General features: G+C 34.0%; 2 protein-coding genes across 2 annotated transcripts in view; both read right to left on the reverse strand.

Annotated features, from left to right (window-relative positions):
- Positions 1-178: 178 nt before the first annotated feature.
- Positions 179-17,904, reverse strand: part of LOC142981377 (uncharacterized) — a 110,161-nt gene continuing 92,435 nt past the window's right edge. The window contains exon 4 of the mRNA XM_076127264.1: positions 179-3,744. Within this exon, the coding sequence (XP_075983379.1) occupies positions 3,146-3,744 (599 nt within the window). The 3' untranslated portion in view covers positions 179-3,145. The remainder of the gene's footprint in view (positions 3,745-17,904) is intronic.
- On the reverse strand, positions 14,159-17,456 carry LOC142981554 (uncharacterized). The gene is made up of 3 exons (XM_076127553.1): positions 15,887-17,456; positions 14,533-14,907; positions 14,159-14,250 (listed from the first exon to the last, which is right to left on the reverse strand). The coding sequence occupies exons 1-3, from the start codon at positions 16,062-16,064 to the stop codon at positions 14,159-14,161; spliced, it is 645 nt and encodes a 214-aa protein (XP_075983668.1). The 5' UTR covers positions 16,065-17,456.

A 17,904-nucleotide genomic window follows, 5' to 3' on the forward strand; every position in this document is an offset into this window, starting at 1 on the left:
GTTTAGTCCAAAAGCAAGTCATAAGCCTTTTTATTGCGGCACCAATACATTTCCTTAAGGCTTCTCTTTGGATCATTTCATTCCACTTCAAAATCCAAAAGGAAGCCGTATAGAATCGAAGGGGTTAAAAAATAGTGGTATTTAATAAACAAACATTTTATTATTTTTCAAAACAAAACCTATATCGAAACAAGTAGTAACAACAAAAGAATAAAACATAGTTATTAATGCACACTGATTAATTATTACAAACAAAAAACTTAATTCTAATTCAATATTCTACGCAAATAATTATTATGCCAAAAAAACTAATTATGACTTTATTCCTATAATACTTATAGATACAATTTTACAAGTTTATTAATTATCTAATTACTTAAGAAAAAATATTTAAAGTTTTAAACACACTTATAATAAACTATAATTTTATTATAGACATTAATTATTCTACTATACACATATTATATCGTTAACACATAGTTAATTTTTGCATATAATCTAGTGAAATAATTTCAAATTATATTCAATTTAGATAAACATAGATTATAAATTTATTAATACAAAATTTTTCTCCTTTATCGACACCTACATGTCAACTAATATAAAAAAAAAATTCCAAAAATATACAAAATTTTGACGACTAGTTTTCCACATGTTTTAAAATTTTTGAAATAAAATCGTCTTAATAGTTTCAAAATTTCTAGTAAATACTCCAATCTTATTGGATTTTATCATTTATATTAATTTGGAGAGCACATAACCAAGCTGATAGATTTAATATATATTAATAATGCGCAATAATAAACAAGTAATATAAATAAATAATTATTAACATTTCCGTTTCCTACATAGTCAGATTTTGTCTATTTGCGTTTAAGCAGTGCACATAAGAATTCTTAAGTATTGATCATTACTATGAAGCCTATTGTCGTTACTGTCTATAATATATATTCGTAAAGAATAAATAAATAACAATATGAATTTTGTCGAATTTCCATTTTTGCCTGAAACTGTCCGACAGCAATCTCTCACACAAAGATTGGTGGCATTTCAATATATCAGCGCAATAGGACTATCGTAAGCCGTCAACAAAAACGCAATGACGACATTTGTCAAATCACGACAAAAATATAAGAAAAAGATTTTTATTAACGCGCCTCTTTCAGAAAAGGTGATGAATATAACATTTATTATCTGTATAAACCCCATTTTCTCTCGCGTAACCCTCTTTTCTTATTGATTCAAGTTTCAACTTTCGATAGTTTTGTCGTAAACGAAGGTCCATGACATGAGACATTCCTACAAGACGCAGTCTTGGCTTAAGTTCAGCTTTTGTCTGTCAGATCAGAATCAAAATAACAGAAATTTAATACACGACAGTTATTCTTTGAGGCATCTATTTGCAGATAAATATTAATAAAAAATATATGAGTTCTGTGAAGAAGGGTTCGTTTTTATGATCATACTAAAAGCTGCAAGCAGATTCGGCGAAGATGTTTAGTCCAGTCATTATAGTAAGTTCACCTCGGAATTCGAGATACCCAGCTGTAAGTCGGTAAATACTTGTATATTGACACCCTAAAAGTTGTCTCAAAACCTACATATGGTAGGGTGTACGCAACTATAAAATTTCAAGGTCCAAAGTCCCAAAAACCGGTTTTTTGAGCTTTTTTTGTAAATATCTCATTTTCTATGGAATTTTTGCATTCGTATTCATTACCAATATTGTACAGTATAAAATTCTCTACAAATTTTGTATGAATTTTTTTTTTACGGTGAACCGTTTTCGAGATAGAGGGCGGAGAGCGCGCGATCACAGGATCATTTCAAGTCAACCGGTGCCTCCGGTCGAAGATGCGCCATATATAGTTGATGAACTATCGATAAATCAATGATTATAATAATAAATAAATTTAACCCATTACTGTCCCACTGCTGAGCAAGGGTCTTCTCCCGTAATGAGGGAGGGGTTAGGCCTTGAGTCCACCACGCTGGCCAAGTGCGGGTTGGGGACTTTGCATGCCCTCAATAAATGTATTTAACAAATTTTATTCATGCAAGGTTTCCTCACGATGTTTTCCTTCACCGTTGGAGCATGTGACAATTATTTCTAATACACACATAACTTCGAAAAGTCATTGGTGTCATCATTTTCTTCATAATTATATTAAATCTATATCTTTTCAATAATACTGATTTATTTGTTTTTTTTTCATCATGTAAGAAGTTATTAATATTAATTAGGTTAAAATTCAAATATAGTGCCTATATTTTCATGAAAAATTCTGCAATTACATGGTAAGTGTTGATAAGTTAATTAATACTGAATAAAAAGTGGATAGGTTATGAAAAAAATGATAAAAAATAATGTAATAGTGTAGAAATTGACAAAATATTTATTAATCATTGATTTATCGATAGTTCATCAACTATATATGGCGCATCTCCGCCCTCTATCTCGAAAACGGTTCACCGTAAAAAAAATCATATAAAATTTGTAGAGAATTTTATACTGTACAATATTGGTAATGAATACGAATGCAAAAATTCCATAGGAAATGAGATATTTACAAAAAATGCTCAAAAAACCGGTTTTTGGGACTTTGGACCTTGAAATTTTATAGTTGCGTACACCCTACCATATGTAGGTTTTGAGACAACTTTTAGGGTGTCAATATACAAGTATTTACAGACTTACAGCTGGGTATCTCGAATTCCGAGATTCTTACCTAATTTAAGCTTAATTGACTGGACTAGTTGTCTAACAAAAAACACACAAAAACAACTGTTTATATTACGAAAACTAAACATTAATTTACGCGTTCATGACTACGCCATTTTAAATTATATTTACACAGAATTCCCGGCCTGACCTCCTCCGTAAGTTAAACTTTACAAATAAATGTTGACCGACTTATCTACAATCTATTCATGGATAATATTTCTTAAATCAGTCAGTCCTCGGGTTAGTATGTTAGATATAATTGAAGAACTACGCCTGATCTCACTAACAAACTGATAATATGATGAGATATTAACTACAGTACAAACAAAGATGATAAAATAAAACATCATTATAAAGTCTGTCAAAATTCAGGTCATTGGCGAAATCAAACTAGCCCTTGCCAAATTCAACGTCTTCGTGTTACACAACTTGAACGGTGGCGAATGCGCTGAACGTGACTTTCTTTGGTGGTTCTGCACTACAAGTCCTCACGACTGATCTCTTCGCACCGTCCTGCCCTGTCTTCAACACCGGCTTTAAGTTCGCCACGTCCCCGTGAGACTGAGCTTTGAATCTACCAAGCGTATTGCTAGGGTTCCCTAGATCCCTCAATTTATTCGTCAAACCAGTAATCCTGTGCGAAATATTTGAATAATTGTTCTTCTTAGGATCCAGTTGCTTCTTCGGTTCACTTAGCTTTTTAGGTATTTCGAGGCTCTGTAATGATGTGAATTTCCGATGGTCTGTATTCAGTAGGTTTCTCTTCATGTCTGTGTTTGGTCGCGGGAGGCGCGGTGGTCTTTGGAGGAAGTTGTTCGGTCGGAAAGGCATCGGTGTCAGTTTTGGTTTCTGTTCACTCGGCAGTCGATAATACTGGGGTACTGGTTCCAATCTTTGGGGTTTTCTTAGTGTGAGCGCCATCGCCATCTTGGTCGGTCTGGCGAGGCTGTCGAACGCCGTCGTCGAGAACTGAGAACGGCTGCTCTTCCACTCTTCGCGGTCAGACTCGTAGCCGGTCACTGGAAATGAGAAATAGGATCTACTTAGTTTTGTACTTTAAATACATCATTAATATTCATAAAAACAATGTTCAACTACTTCTTAAAATTAGTATTCCAATGAGCTGCGTAACCATTGGTATTAATTAATTAGACAAAGTGTCTCTGTACCAATATTTGACAACACATTACGTAAATCGCAATTAATATACAGTTCTATCCGAGATGTACAATCACTTCCTACATGTAAAAATAGTCGCATGTAAAAGTACACCGAATATATTAGCATATTATACGAATATTAATGAACAAGCTTTAGGTATAAAAATATATGTCAGAAATGCGTAATTCGTTCGTATGATAATTTGACCGAATTGGATGCGTGGAGTTACATCAGATGTTCAGTGTTTAATTCGGAACACGGTGCCGCTTCCGTGCTCCTGCGCATACGAATGGCGCTCAAGTTTCGAGACTTGACTGATGTTGATGACCTAGCTGATCACACGCAAGGATGTCGGCTGTTTACAGGAAAATGGTAATCTTTGAAGTTTACGAAGGAAAAGATAAAATATTTGTCTTATCCAAAAAAAATACATACTTTTTTAATGAGATTTAGCAGATTTGGAATGACTAATTTAGGTATAACAGATAGCTAGTTTGGCTAGCTTTCTAATCATATTTGTGAGATGCACGCTTAGTTTGATACGTGAGCGGCATACAAGGTAAACGCAATTAGGGATGCCGAGTGCCGTGGTCTCTCAACTTATAAATAAAAAGAGAAATCCGTAAATTTTATGCATATTGTTCATAACTTTAACACGTACAAATTTTGTTATGGAAAACGTGAAATGCATTTGACACTGTATTCCATTAAAGGTTACTATATCCTATCATATTAGTAGAATAATATTATTTAAAGCTATAATAGTGCAGTTTCAATTAATATTTGAACCACCTAATAACTACTTGTCTTTAAGTTTTATACGTGGGTGTGGCGATGTAAAAGCGTTCGCCAAGGAGCTGCTCTAGGTCCGCATATAAAGTGGCATTTTAGCTGAACTTGACGCCATTTAGTACATAATTACAATATTCATAGACCACATCTTTCGCAAACCTTGCATTCTGAACTGTACACAATTTGACCTTACTCTTAATCAATAAAATTCAAACGACGTATTGCGATGAGCTTCGAAATAAAATTAAGGTAGAACTAAACAGGGCCTTGATATTTTGAATGTAATTTAAAAGATTACTGAAGATCAACATTTGGTTTTAAAACACTTCAAGCAATATGCAGTGCATATAAAATCCAAATAGGCCAATTTACCGATAAAAGGACAGTTTTAAGACTGCAATTTTCGAAGTGACATTGATTTATTTATTACATTCGGATTGAGTATGCAAATTGAATGATCAAAACTGTATCAATGAGCTCTAACGATATTACCCTTCAAATTAAGTTCAAGTTCTTTTAAAAGTAATTAATATCGATTAAGAAAGGTTAAAATATTCATAGCTCGTTCACCTAGCTATAGCTACTACTAGCTACCTATGCAAGTGAATTTAGAACCTCATCTGTGTCGTTTTCTGAACCACCGCTTCTAGGTTTTTGTATCGTATGGTTAGTAGTCAACCTAGTGTCAAAGTTGTTTAAGCCACACACAAGGCTTTCGACATAGATAAACGACTGTTATCTTTGTGAACAACAACCGGGATTGACTTTTTACGTACCCTCCAAAGCATGGAGACGCATAGTTCAAATACCACTAAGCGATCACCCATCCATGGCATGACCGCGCCAAGGGTTTGCTTGACGCACAGATAGTCTACCGACTACCGACCGGTGAGCACACCTGGCTAAGAGCCTACTCTCAATGAAGCCAAGCTAACTAAAGCCAAACGAGCCTACTTTAAATAACGAATTCATGATCATAAACAAAGTTATTTACTAAACTTGTAAATATAAAACCGTTACTATAAAAATCATTTTATTGTTATTGCTAAGCCATAATCCTATGATAATAGTAGAGAATAAAATAGCGGCAAGTTATAGTGAGATCGAGAAATCGATTTCATTGATAGAAACGAGGAGACGAATCATGAAAAATTCATGAAAGTAGAGTTGATTTCAGATAGTGAATATGGAATAGCGATAAATGAATATATCCCGTTTAAAGCCTTGGTAAGGGAAAATTTTGACGGTTTTTGTCAGTAATTAAGGATATATGACTATTTTGCAATTCGATGGCATGTACATATTTAAGATAACCCCGGCCTGTTTTCACTTAAAAAGTATAAATAGTGGGTATATTTCAATTTGCAAATGCATAATTGCTTTAATTAATCCGTTTAGTAAAGCAACCTGAGATAATTTTAGCCAAAGCAATTCACGACAGGTTCGCATCTGGAAGGTGTTCGTTAGTGCCCTAATTGCTACAAAAAAAAAAATTCAAAATTTAAAGAAATATTTTTATTGGTGATTGCTGAATCATTTATGAAAAGTCGAGATCTACTGACTTTCCCAAGAATCTCTGGTACACAGTTTTATGAAAAGCCCGTCCAATTCTTGGCAAAGGAAGTAACAACTTATCGATTGCCTAATAGGCTAAGATGAAAGATATTTTTATCAAACAAAATATGTCGGTGAAGGTTTCTGTATAGTGGGTTTCTAAACTGTAAAGACAGCAGGAGGATTAGGCACATTCGAGATGACAAATCGCTATATTTCACCATTCAACTAAAGCACGATTGAACCAAATAAATCATAAGTATGCAACTAATATAACTGTAGATAGCTATCGTTGATTGATAGATACAAAGACACTACAATCAAAAAACGCCACGTATTCAATGCAGCATGTGTGACAGTTTCAAACTGTTTCCGTGCCCTGACAGATGGCTGCACGGTCTACCCTCATCTTTCAACGTGACCCAAATAGGGGACAGAGTGCATCGTATATCACAACTATCCTTGGATGATGTTGTTGAGGGACAAATATTCGAAACTATAACAAATATAGAGACAATATTACTATGACAAATTAGATGAAATAAAACTAATAGCAATTTTGCCTGTATAGGTCTTATTTTGTGCGTTTACTGCATGTTGGAGTGGGTATATAAACTGGACAATTGATATACTAAATATACTGGCTAAGGTAATCCTTCCAAATACCGAATTTTTTAAAAGATTAATTTGCTGTTTATCGAATAAAAAATAATCGGCACTGGACATCTTTTCTCCTCTAACATTTTCTACACTAAACCTTCAGTCCGATAAAGTTTCGGTATCTTCGCCTACCATACATTTTAAGCGTCTTACTTCTATTAACTATACAAAAGTCTATTTCTAATGACATAATTATATTTGCCATGTTTATTAAAATAGCAAAATAGTACAAATATAATAAGTAACACGAGCTCAGGGTTACAGTAACCGTATATGTTACATTATCCGAGCATGAAGGGCAGGTTTGATTCCCGCGCGTGTCGTTTTACGCGGTGCTTCCGTAACTAGCAACTGTTGCATGACAATCTGTGTCATACTTTGTAACATATTTTATTTCTAAATATGGAATAAAAAATAGCTTGTTTAAACCACAAGTGCGTAGATTATGGGACATTGTAATTCGTTGATTAGTAAGTCAATGTTAAGAAAACATTTTTATTAGCAAAGAGAGACAGTGTTATATTGTCCACATGCCCTTAGGAAAAAATTACACACATGTTAAATAAATATTGATTGCTAAAAATAAGCGAAACGTGCGCAGCACATAACAGTATTAATTTAGAAAATAGAGTAGATTAAAACCTTCCTATATCCTGATTTCTACTGGTGCCTTTCGACATCACCAAATATTATAATATTAGGTAATCTCGGCGCGTCTATCTGTCTAGTACTCCGAATAAAAATCAAAAATGTTTTTAATGCGGTTTTCACCACGAAATAGAGCTATTCTCAGAAGAGGTTTTAGCGTATAGTTCTGTGTTAAGAAGCTTTATAAACCGGGTGAAAACGGCAGGCACAGGCTTCTAGCAAAATATACATAAAGCAGAGCCAATGGTCGAATAAAAATCTCAAAACTAAAGTCTAAAAAATAATCAACAATTATTATGCTTTATCAATACAATACACAAAGTAAGATGACCATTATTGAGATCAGCTAACAATGACATCTGTGTATCAATTTAATATGTGTGTGTGATATCGAAGGTCCTCTATACGATATGATAAATACTTGTGTTGTAAGTACAGAATTATCATCTTACTGTGATTTCTGTCAAGTAATTAGCAGTATCCTTTCTCATGTATGTTGTCTGAAGTATTGTATATATAATTATATAAGTACGACAAAAGAACGATGTTGTTGTTACGTCTATGTCTTCACATTCCATGTCTCTTATTATTTATTGTTCGTCTTCTGGACTAACTTATTCATATAATTGGATGCGAAAAAAAATGGTGCGAAATATAATTTGGCGACAGATGTTACAACCTTTCGATTTTGACTACTTAAGTACTACTTACTGAAACTGTTGTCTTCTAAATTTAACTCGAATTCTTTACTTGATAACAAAACGGTCGGATTCAAGTATAATTTTTCTGAATTTATACATGTTCTTTCAAAATTAGTCTGCCATTGAGTAAGTTTGTTCTTAGTTTCGTTTTCTAGAACATAATCGTAGCCGTAATTATAAGTCCACCGATCATTGCTTAAGATCCGTTTTTGAGATCGTGGTTCGTTTTCATTCTAAGTAGGATTTTCTAAGTGTCCTCTAAAATCTGTGTTTATTTGCCTATGTTATTACTTAAAGCCACGTAACCATGTTATTTGGTAACATTTACCTACAAGTATATTTGAAGAAACCATTAACTATAAAATTATATAACAATACTTTAGAATCCCATTCACATGTAGTGTTCTCAATATTCTTCGAGAAAGGGTTTATCCACACAGTACACACGAACGCATTTACATAACCAAAATAAAAGTTTATCTTTATAACTACTGTGTAAAACCCATCCGCAATTAGGAAAATAGATAGAGAATAAATTAAGCTAAAATAGACTTTATAGAATAAAGATAAAGGTGTTAAATTTGATTGGTAATGGATTTTCAAAGTACCTTCATGGTATGGTAACGATGTGCACCAATCAGCGTGGTGTTACGCAAAGAAGACCTTCTCGATGTTTTGACAAGTCTATACGTAACTAACAAACAGTGATTTTATCACTTTTGTGTTAGAAAATTGGTATCTATATGTGAGTGATAGAATCATTTTGAGGAACACTAAGGTGGGAATATTATATATCTTTTGAACTTCGCTCTTTCTTTAACACTAGCTGACACGCGCAACTTCGCTTGCGTCACATAAAGAGAATGAAAATTTTCCCCGTTTTTGTAACATTTTTTACTGGTGCTCTGCTCCTATTGGCCGTAGCGTGATGATATATAGCCTATAGCCTTCCTCAATAAATGGGCTATCTAACACTGAAATAATTTTTCAAATCGGACCAGTAGTTCCTGAGATTAGCGCGTTCAAACAAACAAACAAACAAACAATCAAACAAACAAACTCTTCAGCTTTATAATATTAGTATAGATTAATTCAGGCCTTTAATAAGGTTTAAATCTTGCTTCGACGATAGGCCTTATTAATAACTAGCTTATGCCCGCGACAAGATTTCCCGTAGTAAAAAGTGTCTGATGTGTTAAGCTAGGTTATAAACTACATTTATATGAAATTTCATTAAAATCCGTTCTAAAGTTTTTTCATGAAAGAGTAACAAGTAACAACTAAACGCCACTACAGACAAATCAAATTTTTCGTTTGTCTCAATGTTTTTCAGACAATAAGCTTTATTCATAAAATTTCAAATAGATAATCCAGTTTGAATCCGAGTATCCAAATGGACACAAGACTAAAAAAACCGTACCACTTACTATCCTTTCCTAGCTAGTAATTAAAGTAATATTAAGTACTTCACTAGCTGACCCGCGCAACTTCGCTTGAGTCACATAAGAGAGAATGGGTCAAATATTCCCCCGTTTTTACAACATTTTTTACTGGTACTCTGTTCCTACAGGTCGTAGCGAGATGATATATAGCCTATAACCTTCCTCGATAAATGGGCTATCTAACACTGAAAGAATTTTTCAAATCTGACCCGTAGTTTCTGAGATTAGCGCGTTCAAACAAACAAACAAACTCTTCAGCTTTATAATATTAGTATAGATAAACTGTATGTGCCTCAAGCTTCTACATATCGGTCAAGCACCACAGCCCTATAAATATTCTTAACTTAGCAAACCTCATGTTTCTGAAGACATCTTGCACAAAACATTTAACTTAACATGCGTGTTCTGTCTTATTGACACTACTTCGGCTAGACTGTTACAAGACTCTCAAGTGTCTGTGACGTCACTAGTTTACATGTCTACTTAGGTGTTTCTCACTTTGTCACTACGTGTTTGACTAGACCTACATGTATTAAGACGTTGCGTGTGTAAATAGGGATGATTGACAAAGATTTAGTATACTATAGACTTATCTACCGACAGTCTTTTTTAAATATTTGTCGATATAGCAGTTGGATTGTTTTTTTGGTTATTTGTATAGTTTTTCTCTTTATAGTAAAGTCTCTAAATAACTTAAATGAAGAGAATGAGAAGTTAGCTACTGCAATTTCAATTTTGACATTATATAATAATAATTTAAATCAATCTTTAAGGAAGCCGAGTCCAGCATAGTTTGGCAGAAAGACTAGGTTCAAAAAAAAAAAGAAATTGAAAATGTCCTTTTGTACTATGGTTCCAATCAGTCAAAATGTCCACCATGTTAACCAATTGCCGATAAGAAAATGCTATTTCCATTAAAAAATAGTAATTTAAGTCTTCAACGGTAAGCTTAATCAAAACGTTTACCATCATCGTTTTCCTACTTCCTTAACAAATAAAGGTTCCACATAAAATCTCATATTTATCTTTCACACAAGATCATCAAATCATAATAAATCTTAAATCAATTAGTATAGAATTGGGGTTAGTTAAATATTGGTCAAACACATACTTTTATGAATATTGCTTAGTAAAGCCATAGAATAAACGTCAGTCGACTGTATTTAAATAAACGTAGATGGTTTGAGTGCAAACACACTCATTACTTTAAGGCTGGCGAGCTTTTGAGGGCGTACGTGCCGTAAAATGATGAAGAATATGAATGAGACATCGTTTTAAGCGTGTCTTTTAAGTTTATTAAAGTAGGTAACGTTGTTGGGTATGTTTGTGACAACGACCTACTAGATTTTGTTAGTGTTAGAAAGGTCTGCATCTCACCTGATGCATCTAGTCACAATACAAAGAGAGTAATTGCAGATAAGGATGTAGAACCTCCATAATTTTGAGGTAGGTACGATACCAAAGAATTGCAAAATTTTCCCAATTCTAACCCCCTTATTCATAAAAATATATGAAGTTATGAAAGACTTATAAAGTGTTTTGTTTCTTTCAGTCCTTAGCGAAATGAAAAAGAGAAAACATATTGTAGTAGTATTTTAACTAAAATAGGTTTATAGTGTGTTTATGAATAAGAGGGTAATAGTTTTATGTGTCCACAACTCTGATACTTTTGGTAGAAAACTTCTTATTGGCAGATCGTACACAGTTTTATCATATTAGTAATTTTATTTGACAAGTACCGATTTGATAAAAAATCTTGTGCAATTATATATTTGTTCAATCTTTCAAGAGGAACATCTTCGCGCTAGAAGATGTATTTACTTGGAGCATTTAAAGTACACTTCAAATTACAGATTATTACAAGTTAGATGGAGTCATTATGTACGAGGAAGCTACAATTAGTGCCAAAGAAGTGCCCTGTAACCGCGCTTGACGTAATTACAGCGGTTAACCCGCGGTGCTCATGCCAAACAATGCAGACATTGCACTAAGGAAACTACCTCATGGAAACGTTTAAAACTTAACTATTAGGAAATAGCATGTCTCTTGCAGCAGTTTATAATTACCAAAACTATTATTTGGGGTTCAAACTAAATTTTAGTTCCGCTTGGAAAATTTATTGTGTGATTCCAAGCGCCCTGTCAGTCTTGTAGACTGACGTGACCTGAACCACTGCTACGTGCATCGTAAAAACGTAAACTAACTGTTTTTCAGTAGATAATGGCTTTTAAAATAAAGTTAATATTTACCTATAATGTTTTTATATATACTTCTCCTGTTTTCTCTTTTTTTAACTTATTTTATATCAAATCAACAGCTTGATATCCGAAATGTCCATTATGAAGTTTGAATTTCAAGCTTTCGAATTGCAGAAACGCAATATTAACATCATCAAGAAATGTTGTATAAAAATCAGATCAGCGCCTGTAACGGGCGTCTTAAGAACTATTTTTGCGACACATTTTAAATGTCAAACTTTCAATATTCGATACTACTGACTATAGAGAATCGCGCTATAATGCAACTAAGTCTTTATCGAATACGTGGTAGAAATATGGCCACAGTAAGACTTATCAACATAAACTAACTTATGCATGCAATTTTGTAATTCGATCAAAATGCCATCTTTCAACACAGTTAGATTATTTGTTGCAAAACTATTAGTTTGTTCGGCAATAATGAATTGTTGAATACTAACAATGGGAGAAAGAGTGGCGGGCGACGCGACACGACCACGGAACGAAAACGAAACGAGTCGTGCTCTATCGCTCTGCGGTAATTCGTTACAAGATTGTTGTCTGTTTCAAATGTCCGTTGTAATAATACTTTGTAGAGAACTGTATAATGCGTATTGAGGAAATTTTAAAGCTGGTTTTACAATCGGTTTTCAACCGTAATAGCTTAGAGATTTTTACGCGGTAGTTATCATAGTATCTACTGAATGATGGGGCAACCTGAATAGTTCAGGAGTGCTGTTTTAAAAAAGGTTTTTGTTTCCTAATTGAAAAGTCTAGTTTAGTCCTAGTTAAATATAAATGGTTATGAGCTCGCCCCCTATTCAATTGGATTAACATTGTTAACAGCGAAACGTGAGTGTATTCCATACACTGCTGTCTAAGTTTTTGGGTAAGTATAATAGACGTGATATGTATTTTGAAAATTCAGTTTTGTCTTTTAGGTAAATACCTTCCTCTAAAAATAATTTGGAATATCAATTTAATCTAGCTCATTAAAGGAGATAACCAAGTGGTCTATCTCTATCTGACTAAGATTAAAAAAGTCGCTAAACGATCAGTCTGCTGATTCTTATAGTCCCATTTTGCGACATAAAATCTTTGTATTAATTATGATGTACGTATTCATGTTGTTCAAACTTTAGTGTCTTCTTAACCTTGGTGCTATACGTGGATGATTATTTATGCTAAATTACATCATAAAACTGTTAAGTGCTTATATTTACTAGCATATTGTGTGGTCTGACGTATGTACTATAGAGCTTGTCAATAGGTTTTAAAATAGAAGTCTAAATACAAGATTAGGTAATAGGTGCCTTAGGCCCTATTGCTTGATTTGCAAAATTTGGAAATTATAAAAACTATTTGATATATTTTTCCTAAATTACCGGCTCAGATAACAGAACAATAAGGAGAAACTATCTATGAATGCATCTTATACATGTATAAAAATGTTATAATACTCAGATTTTATAATAAAATCTAAGTGACATTTTAATTTGACAAACCAAAAACAGTGGCACAATGAAATAAATGATATTCGGTCGTAATGAAATATTATAGTAGTTGTAGTATATATTTCATCTACATTAACATAATATATATTATTTTACGTAAACACGTGTGACATCCCTTGATATCGCAATTATGACGTCATCACCCGACAAATCCGTTCCACCAATCACAGCGATTCTACTTGATTTAAATACGTGAGTAATTCTAAGGGTAGGTTCAGATGACAAGCGCTCAGCGCGCGTTGAACGCGCGTTGAATTTTTGTATAGTGTTCACATGGTGCGCGCTTGTCAGGCGTTAAACGCGCGTTGTTGCGACCAGTTTGAGTTCTACATTTGTCGAAGATGGACGTAGAAACAGTTTTATCGGTGATTTTATACAGACGGCAGAAACGACACAACAGAAGACGGAGATATTGGGTTCACCCAATTTTGTCAACCAGGCTGACTGAAAGTCAGTACATTATTTTATATCCTAAGTTAAGGCAATTTGAGCCCAAATTCTTTAACTACTTCAGAATGTCCATCAAGTCATTTGATGACTTACTGACTCTCATAAACGATGAACTCGTAGCAGATAAAAACGCTGTGCGATATAGCATTTCACCGGAAGAAAAACTCATAATTACATTGAGGTAAGTTTTTTAATAATCAACATAATCTATAAATCAAATAAATCAAATCAACTTGTTTAGGAACAATTTTTTTAAAGAAAAAATAACATTTTGTTACTCGCAGAATAACTCTAACTCTGATTCATTGCTGACATTAGTTGGTGCTGGCGATGGAGTAGGTGTTACTGGCGATGGAGACCCCATTGCTGTAGTATAACCATAATGTGCAAAATTATTTGACACACTAGACTGCTGTGATCTATAATCATGATAACGAAAGCCTTCAACAGAAGCTGATGACTGATGACGCTGCTCTTGTGATGAATAATTTCTTCGTTGTGATACCGGGTAATTTTGATTTTCATATGTCTGTTGTTGTGGTCCTTGAAATTCATTTTGGTTTTGCAAAATTAAATTATAAATGGCAATTTTAGTTTGAAGTCGCCTATATTCCGGAATTTTTTTAATTTCTTTAACGAGTGACAAACAAAACAGCTTGTCTTCATCGTCATCTTCTTTTGGATGAGACACATTTTTCTGTGCTAAACTCTGCTCTAATATGTTTGCAAATCTTTCATCAGCAGGATTTAATTTTTGTTTTTTTCTTGAAGTAGATTTAGGACTCTTAAAGCCAGAACTTATTTCTACTTCAGCAACTTCTGACGAAGTTGATGCATTATCTGCACCGAAACTACTTTCTGTATCTTTGTTGGCAATTGATGCCTGTAGAAATCGTAGTCTATTATAATGAATATATGTCGAAGTTTTGGAAGCTCCTGATCCAGATTTGACAGTCTTTATTTTCTTCACCTCTCTCATATAATTATCCCGTAAACTCTTCCACTTTTTTTGCAGGGATGACGCTGAAAAAAAAAACAGTATTTAGTAATAGTTTATGTTTGTTTCCAGATATTTGGCCATTGGATGTTCATTTGGGACATTAAGCTACGACTATAGAATTGGCAAATCTACTGTGGCTACTATAATACCACATGTATGTGAAACTATTTGGAAAAAATTAAGGCCCGTTGTTATGAGTGAACCAACGAAAGAAAAGTGGTGTGAAATATCCACGATATTTGAAAAGAACTCAAAGTTTCCCAATTGTTTGGGAGCCTTGGACGGGAAACATATACGGTTAATCCAGCCTGAACACACGGGTTCTATGTATTATAACTATAAAAAATATTTTTCGCTAGTTTTATTGGCGCTAGCGGATGCAAACTATTGTTTTGTGTGGGTTGACATAGGTGCCTACGGTAAAAACAGTGACTCAGGTATATTCAAGAATTCTTCATTGTACAAAAAGCTGACAGAAAGGTCATTAGATCTACCTGAGCCAAAGGCATTGTTAATACAAAATAGACCGACAACGTTGCCATATGTGATAGTGGCTGATGAAGCTTTTGGCATGATGGAGAATTTAATGCGTCCATATGGGGGAAGGTCACTAACTTATGCTAAAAAAATATTTAATTACCGTTTGACATTAGCACGCCGGTATGTTGAATGTACTTTTGGCATAATGTGCAATAAATGGCGCATTTTACACAGGCCGTTAGATGTTAACATCGGTTTTGCAGAAAAAATCGTAAAAGCGATATGTACACTAAATAATTATGTCAGAATCAGGGATGGCTACAATTTTGAAGACACACTTTATACGCCACCCCTGGAAAATCTAGCCTCACATTATACCGGACGTGCTGTGCGACAGGCGGATAATGTTCGAGTACATTTAACAAACTATTTCATTAATGAAGGAAAAGTAGATTGGCAGGATCGTTATATTTAACTTGTAACACAAACCGATTGTAAATGTAAATAAATATATATACTCACATAATATTTTCTTCTTTTCTTCATTGTCATATCCTTCACAAAATATAAGGACGAGTTCTTCCCAAGCCCGTCTTCTCAAATTCTTATCTGAATAATCGCTACTTGTCATGTCCCATATCGCAGGACGTTTCTCTATTTCATCAATTAATAATTCCGTATTAAAAGCTTCGGTTTCCATTTCGGACGATTTTCGGACGAACTTGACGAATCCTAAAATACGTCTATCCGCGTCGAAAGCGCGCGCTCAACTGAACGGAAACATAGAAAACCAATGATCTCAAAGCGGCGTTGACGCGCGCTGACAACAGTCGAGCGCTAGCGCAGCGTTGAACGCGCGCGTTACTAAAACGCGCGTTACCATGTGTACGGCCTGAATAAAATGTATGTAGTTGTAAACGCGCGTTATCAAAACGCGCGTTGAGCGCTTGTCATCTGAACCTACCCTAACGCAACAAGCTTGCATCTTTGATTTTCAAAACTGACATTTCGTAGGGTTGACTAAATTGATTTTCTGATGGATAAATATACGCGACCGTAACTGATTCGCTTGTTTTCTCTTTATAATTGTAATTTGGGCGCAATTATTTTACTAGTTTAATGGTGATGGTTGTTAACTTGATCAAAGTGAGATTCTAGTTTGAGTAGTAATCAAGTTTTATTGATTTTGGAAAACAAACAGACTTGTTGCCCGATTCACCACACAGTAATTATAGGAAAATAGATTGCCTAAAATTGGTTCCGCTTTAAATCCGCTGGGGGCGCTGATCAATATTTTCATGTAAAATTTCTTAGCTGTGACGGAAAATAATTCGAGACCGTTATTCTAAGAGATAGGCACAATATACTTATAGACATTAATAATAATTATTTTACTTAACTAAAAAAACCTTTGCACCGCAATTTAAGTATGCCAAATATATTCGGACAATAATATTCAATAACACCTTCAATTTTATATAACCTTTGGCTTATTTATAGTGAGTAATGAAAGCCAAAACAAACATCAGCATCCGTATATAAGGCAATATAAGGCTATGACATGTCGTAAGGTCGCCACAGATACAAACAGACATGAAACTTGTCACGATCGACATTCTATTCTATCAGAACTAATGCACAGTCACCTGTGTTCAACTATCACTGTAGTAATGAGACATTAAGGATATTTAAGGGCGAGCCCTAGCTCTTGTTTCTCCAAAAAGCTTTATTTTATTAAAGTTAATTTGACTGTTTTTGATTTGTATGGTGACTGAAGCGAAGATAGGAAAAGATATTGAGAACGATCTGCATGCAAGCTTTATTTGATTTCAACTTTCAATTATAAATAGGTATGTGTAAAACTGCTACACGGAGTTTAAAAACTGATTTAACGAAGAGATTTGTAGTTTCGGAAAATGGCCGTTTACTTTTTTTTACATTTATGCCTGAAACAGTCTAAGTTATGGGTTTACGATACCATCGTGACATTTAGCATAAAATGTAAAGAAATGGTGAGAGTTTACCAATGTAGCATAATATGTTCAGCAGTTATTGTATTGCTTTGCTCTCTGTCAACCCCTATGGCAAAAAGACATGATTTACCTATATTGCAGCAGTCATATACTTTAGAGTAGTCGACAATGTAACGGCCCATTGGAGATAGTTGCATAATAATATATAACTAATCTATACTGATAACTTAAGCAAACTCATTTAAAACCAAAAAGTGTGATTCATTAGCTTTTTATAGGCAATAAGACTCAGACCGGGTCGATCGTGAGAGGTATTCTTAAACTGTATTACGTACACACTCCACACTAAACATACAAACATAGAATCCTATGTACATACAAATTTCTAAGCCTAACTTGTTACTATGTGTCATCTAACTCGTGTTTATGCATGTTCTTGCGCAGACGACGTTTAGACATCGTTGGGTAAGAAGTTAATTTAATTCCTATCTGCGTATTTCATTATTGACATAAATAGTAATTCTAACTTCAATAAGACGATAATTATTTATGTTGTTCCAGTGCTGC

Source organism: Anticarsia gemmatalis, chromosome 20, assembly GCF_050436995.1.
Source record: "Anticarsia gemmatalis isolate Benzon Research Colony breed Stoneville strain chromosome 20, ilAntGemm2 primary, whole genome shotgun sequence".
Taxonomy (NCBI): Eukaryota; Metazoa; Arthropoda; class Insecta; order Lepidoptera; family Erebidae; genus Anticarsia; species Anticarsia gemmatalis.

What these genes read in the sequence shown, in the direction of transcription:
- LOC142981554 (XM_076127553.1), bottom strand. Translation starts at nt 16,064, where the DNA reads ATGGAAACCGAAGCTTTTAATACGGAATTATTAATTGATGAAATAGAG. An exon ending in AGAAAAGAAGAAAATATTAT is followed by an intron (nt 14,908 to 15,886) that starts GTGAGTATATAT and finishes TTTTTTTTTCAG; the next exon opens with CGTCATCCCTGCAAAAAAAG. An exon ending in CGATGAAGACAAGCTGTTTT is followed by an intron (nt 14,251 to 14,532) that starts GTTTGTCACTCG and finishes GTTATACTACAG; the next exon opens with CAATGGGGTCTCCATCGCCA.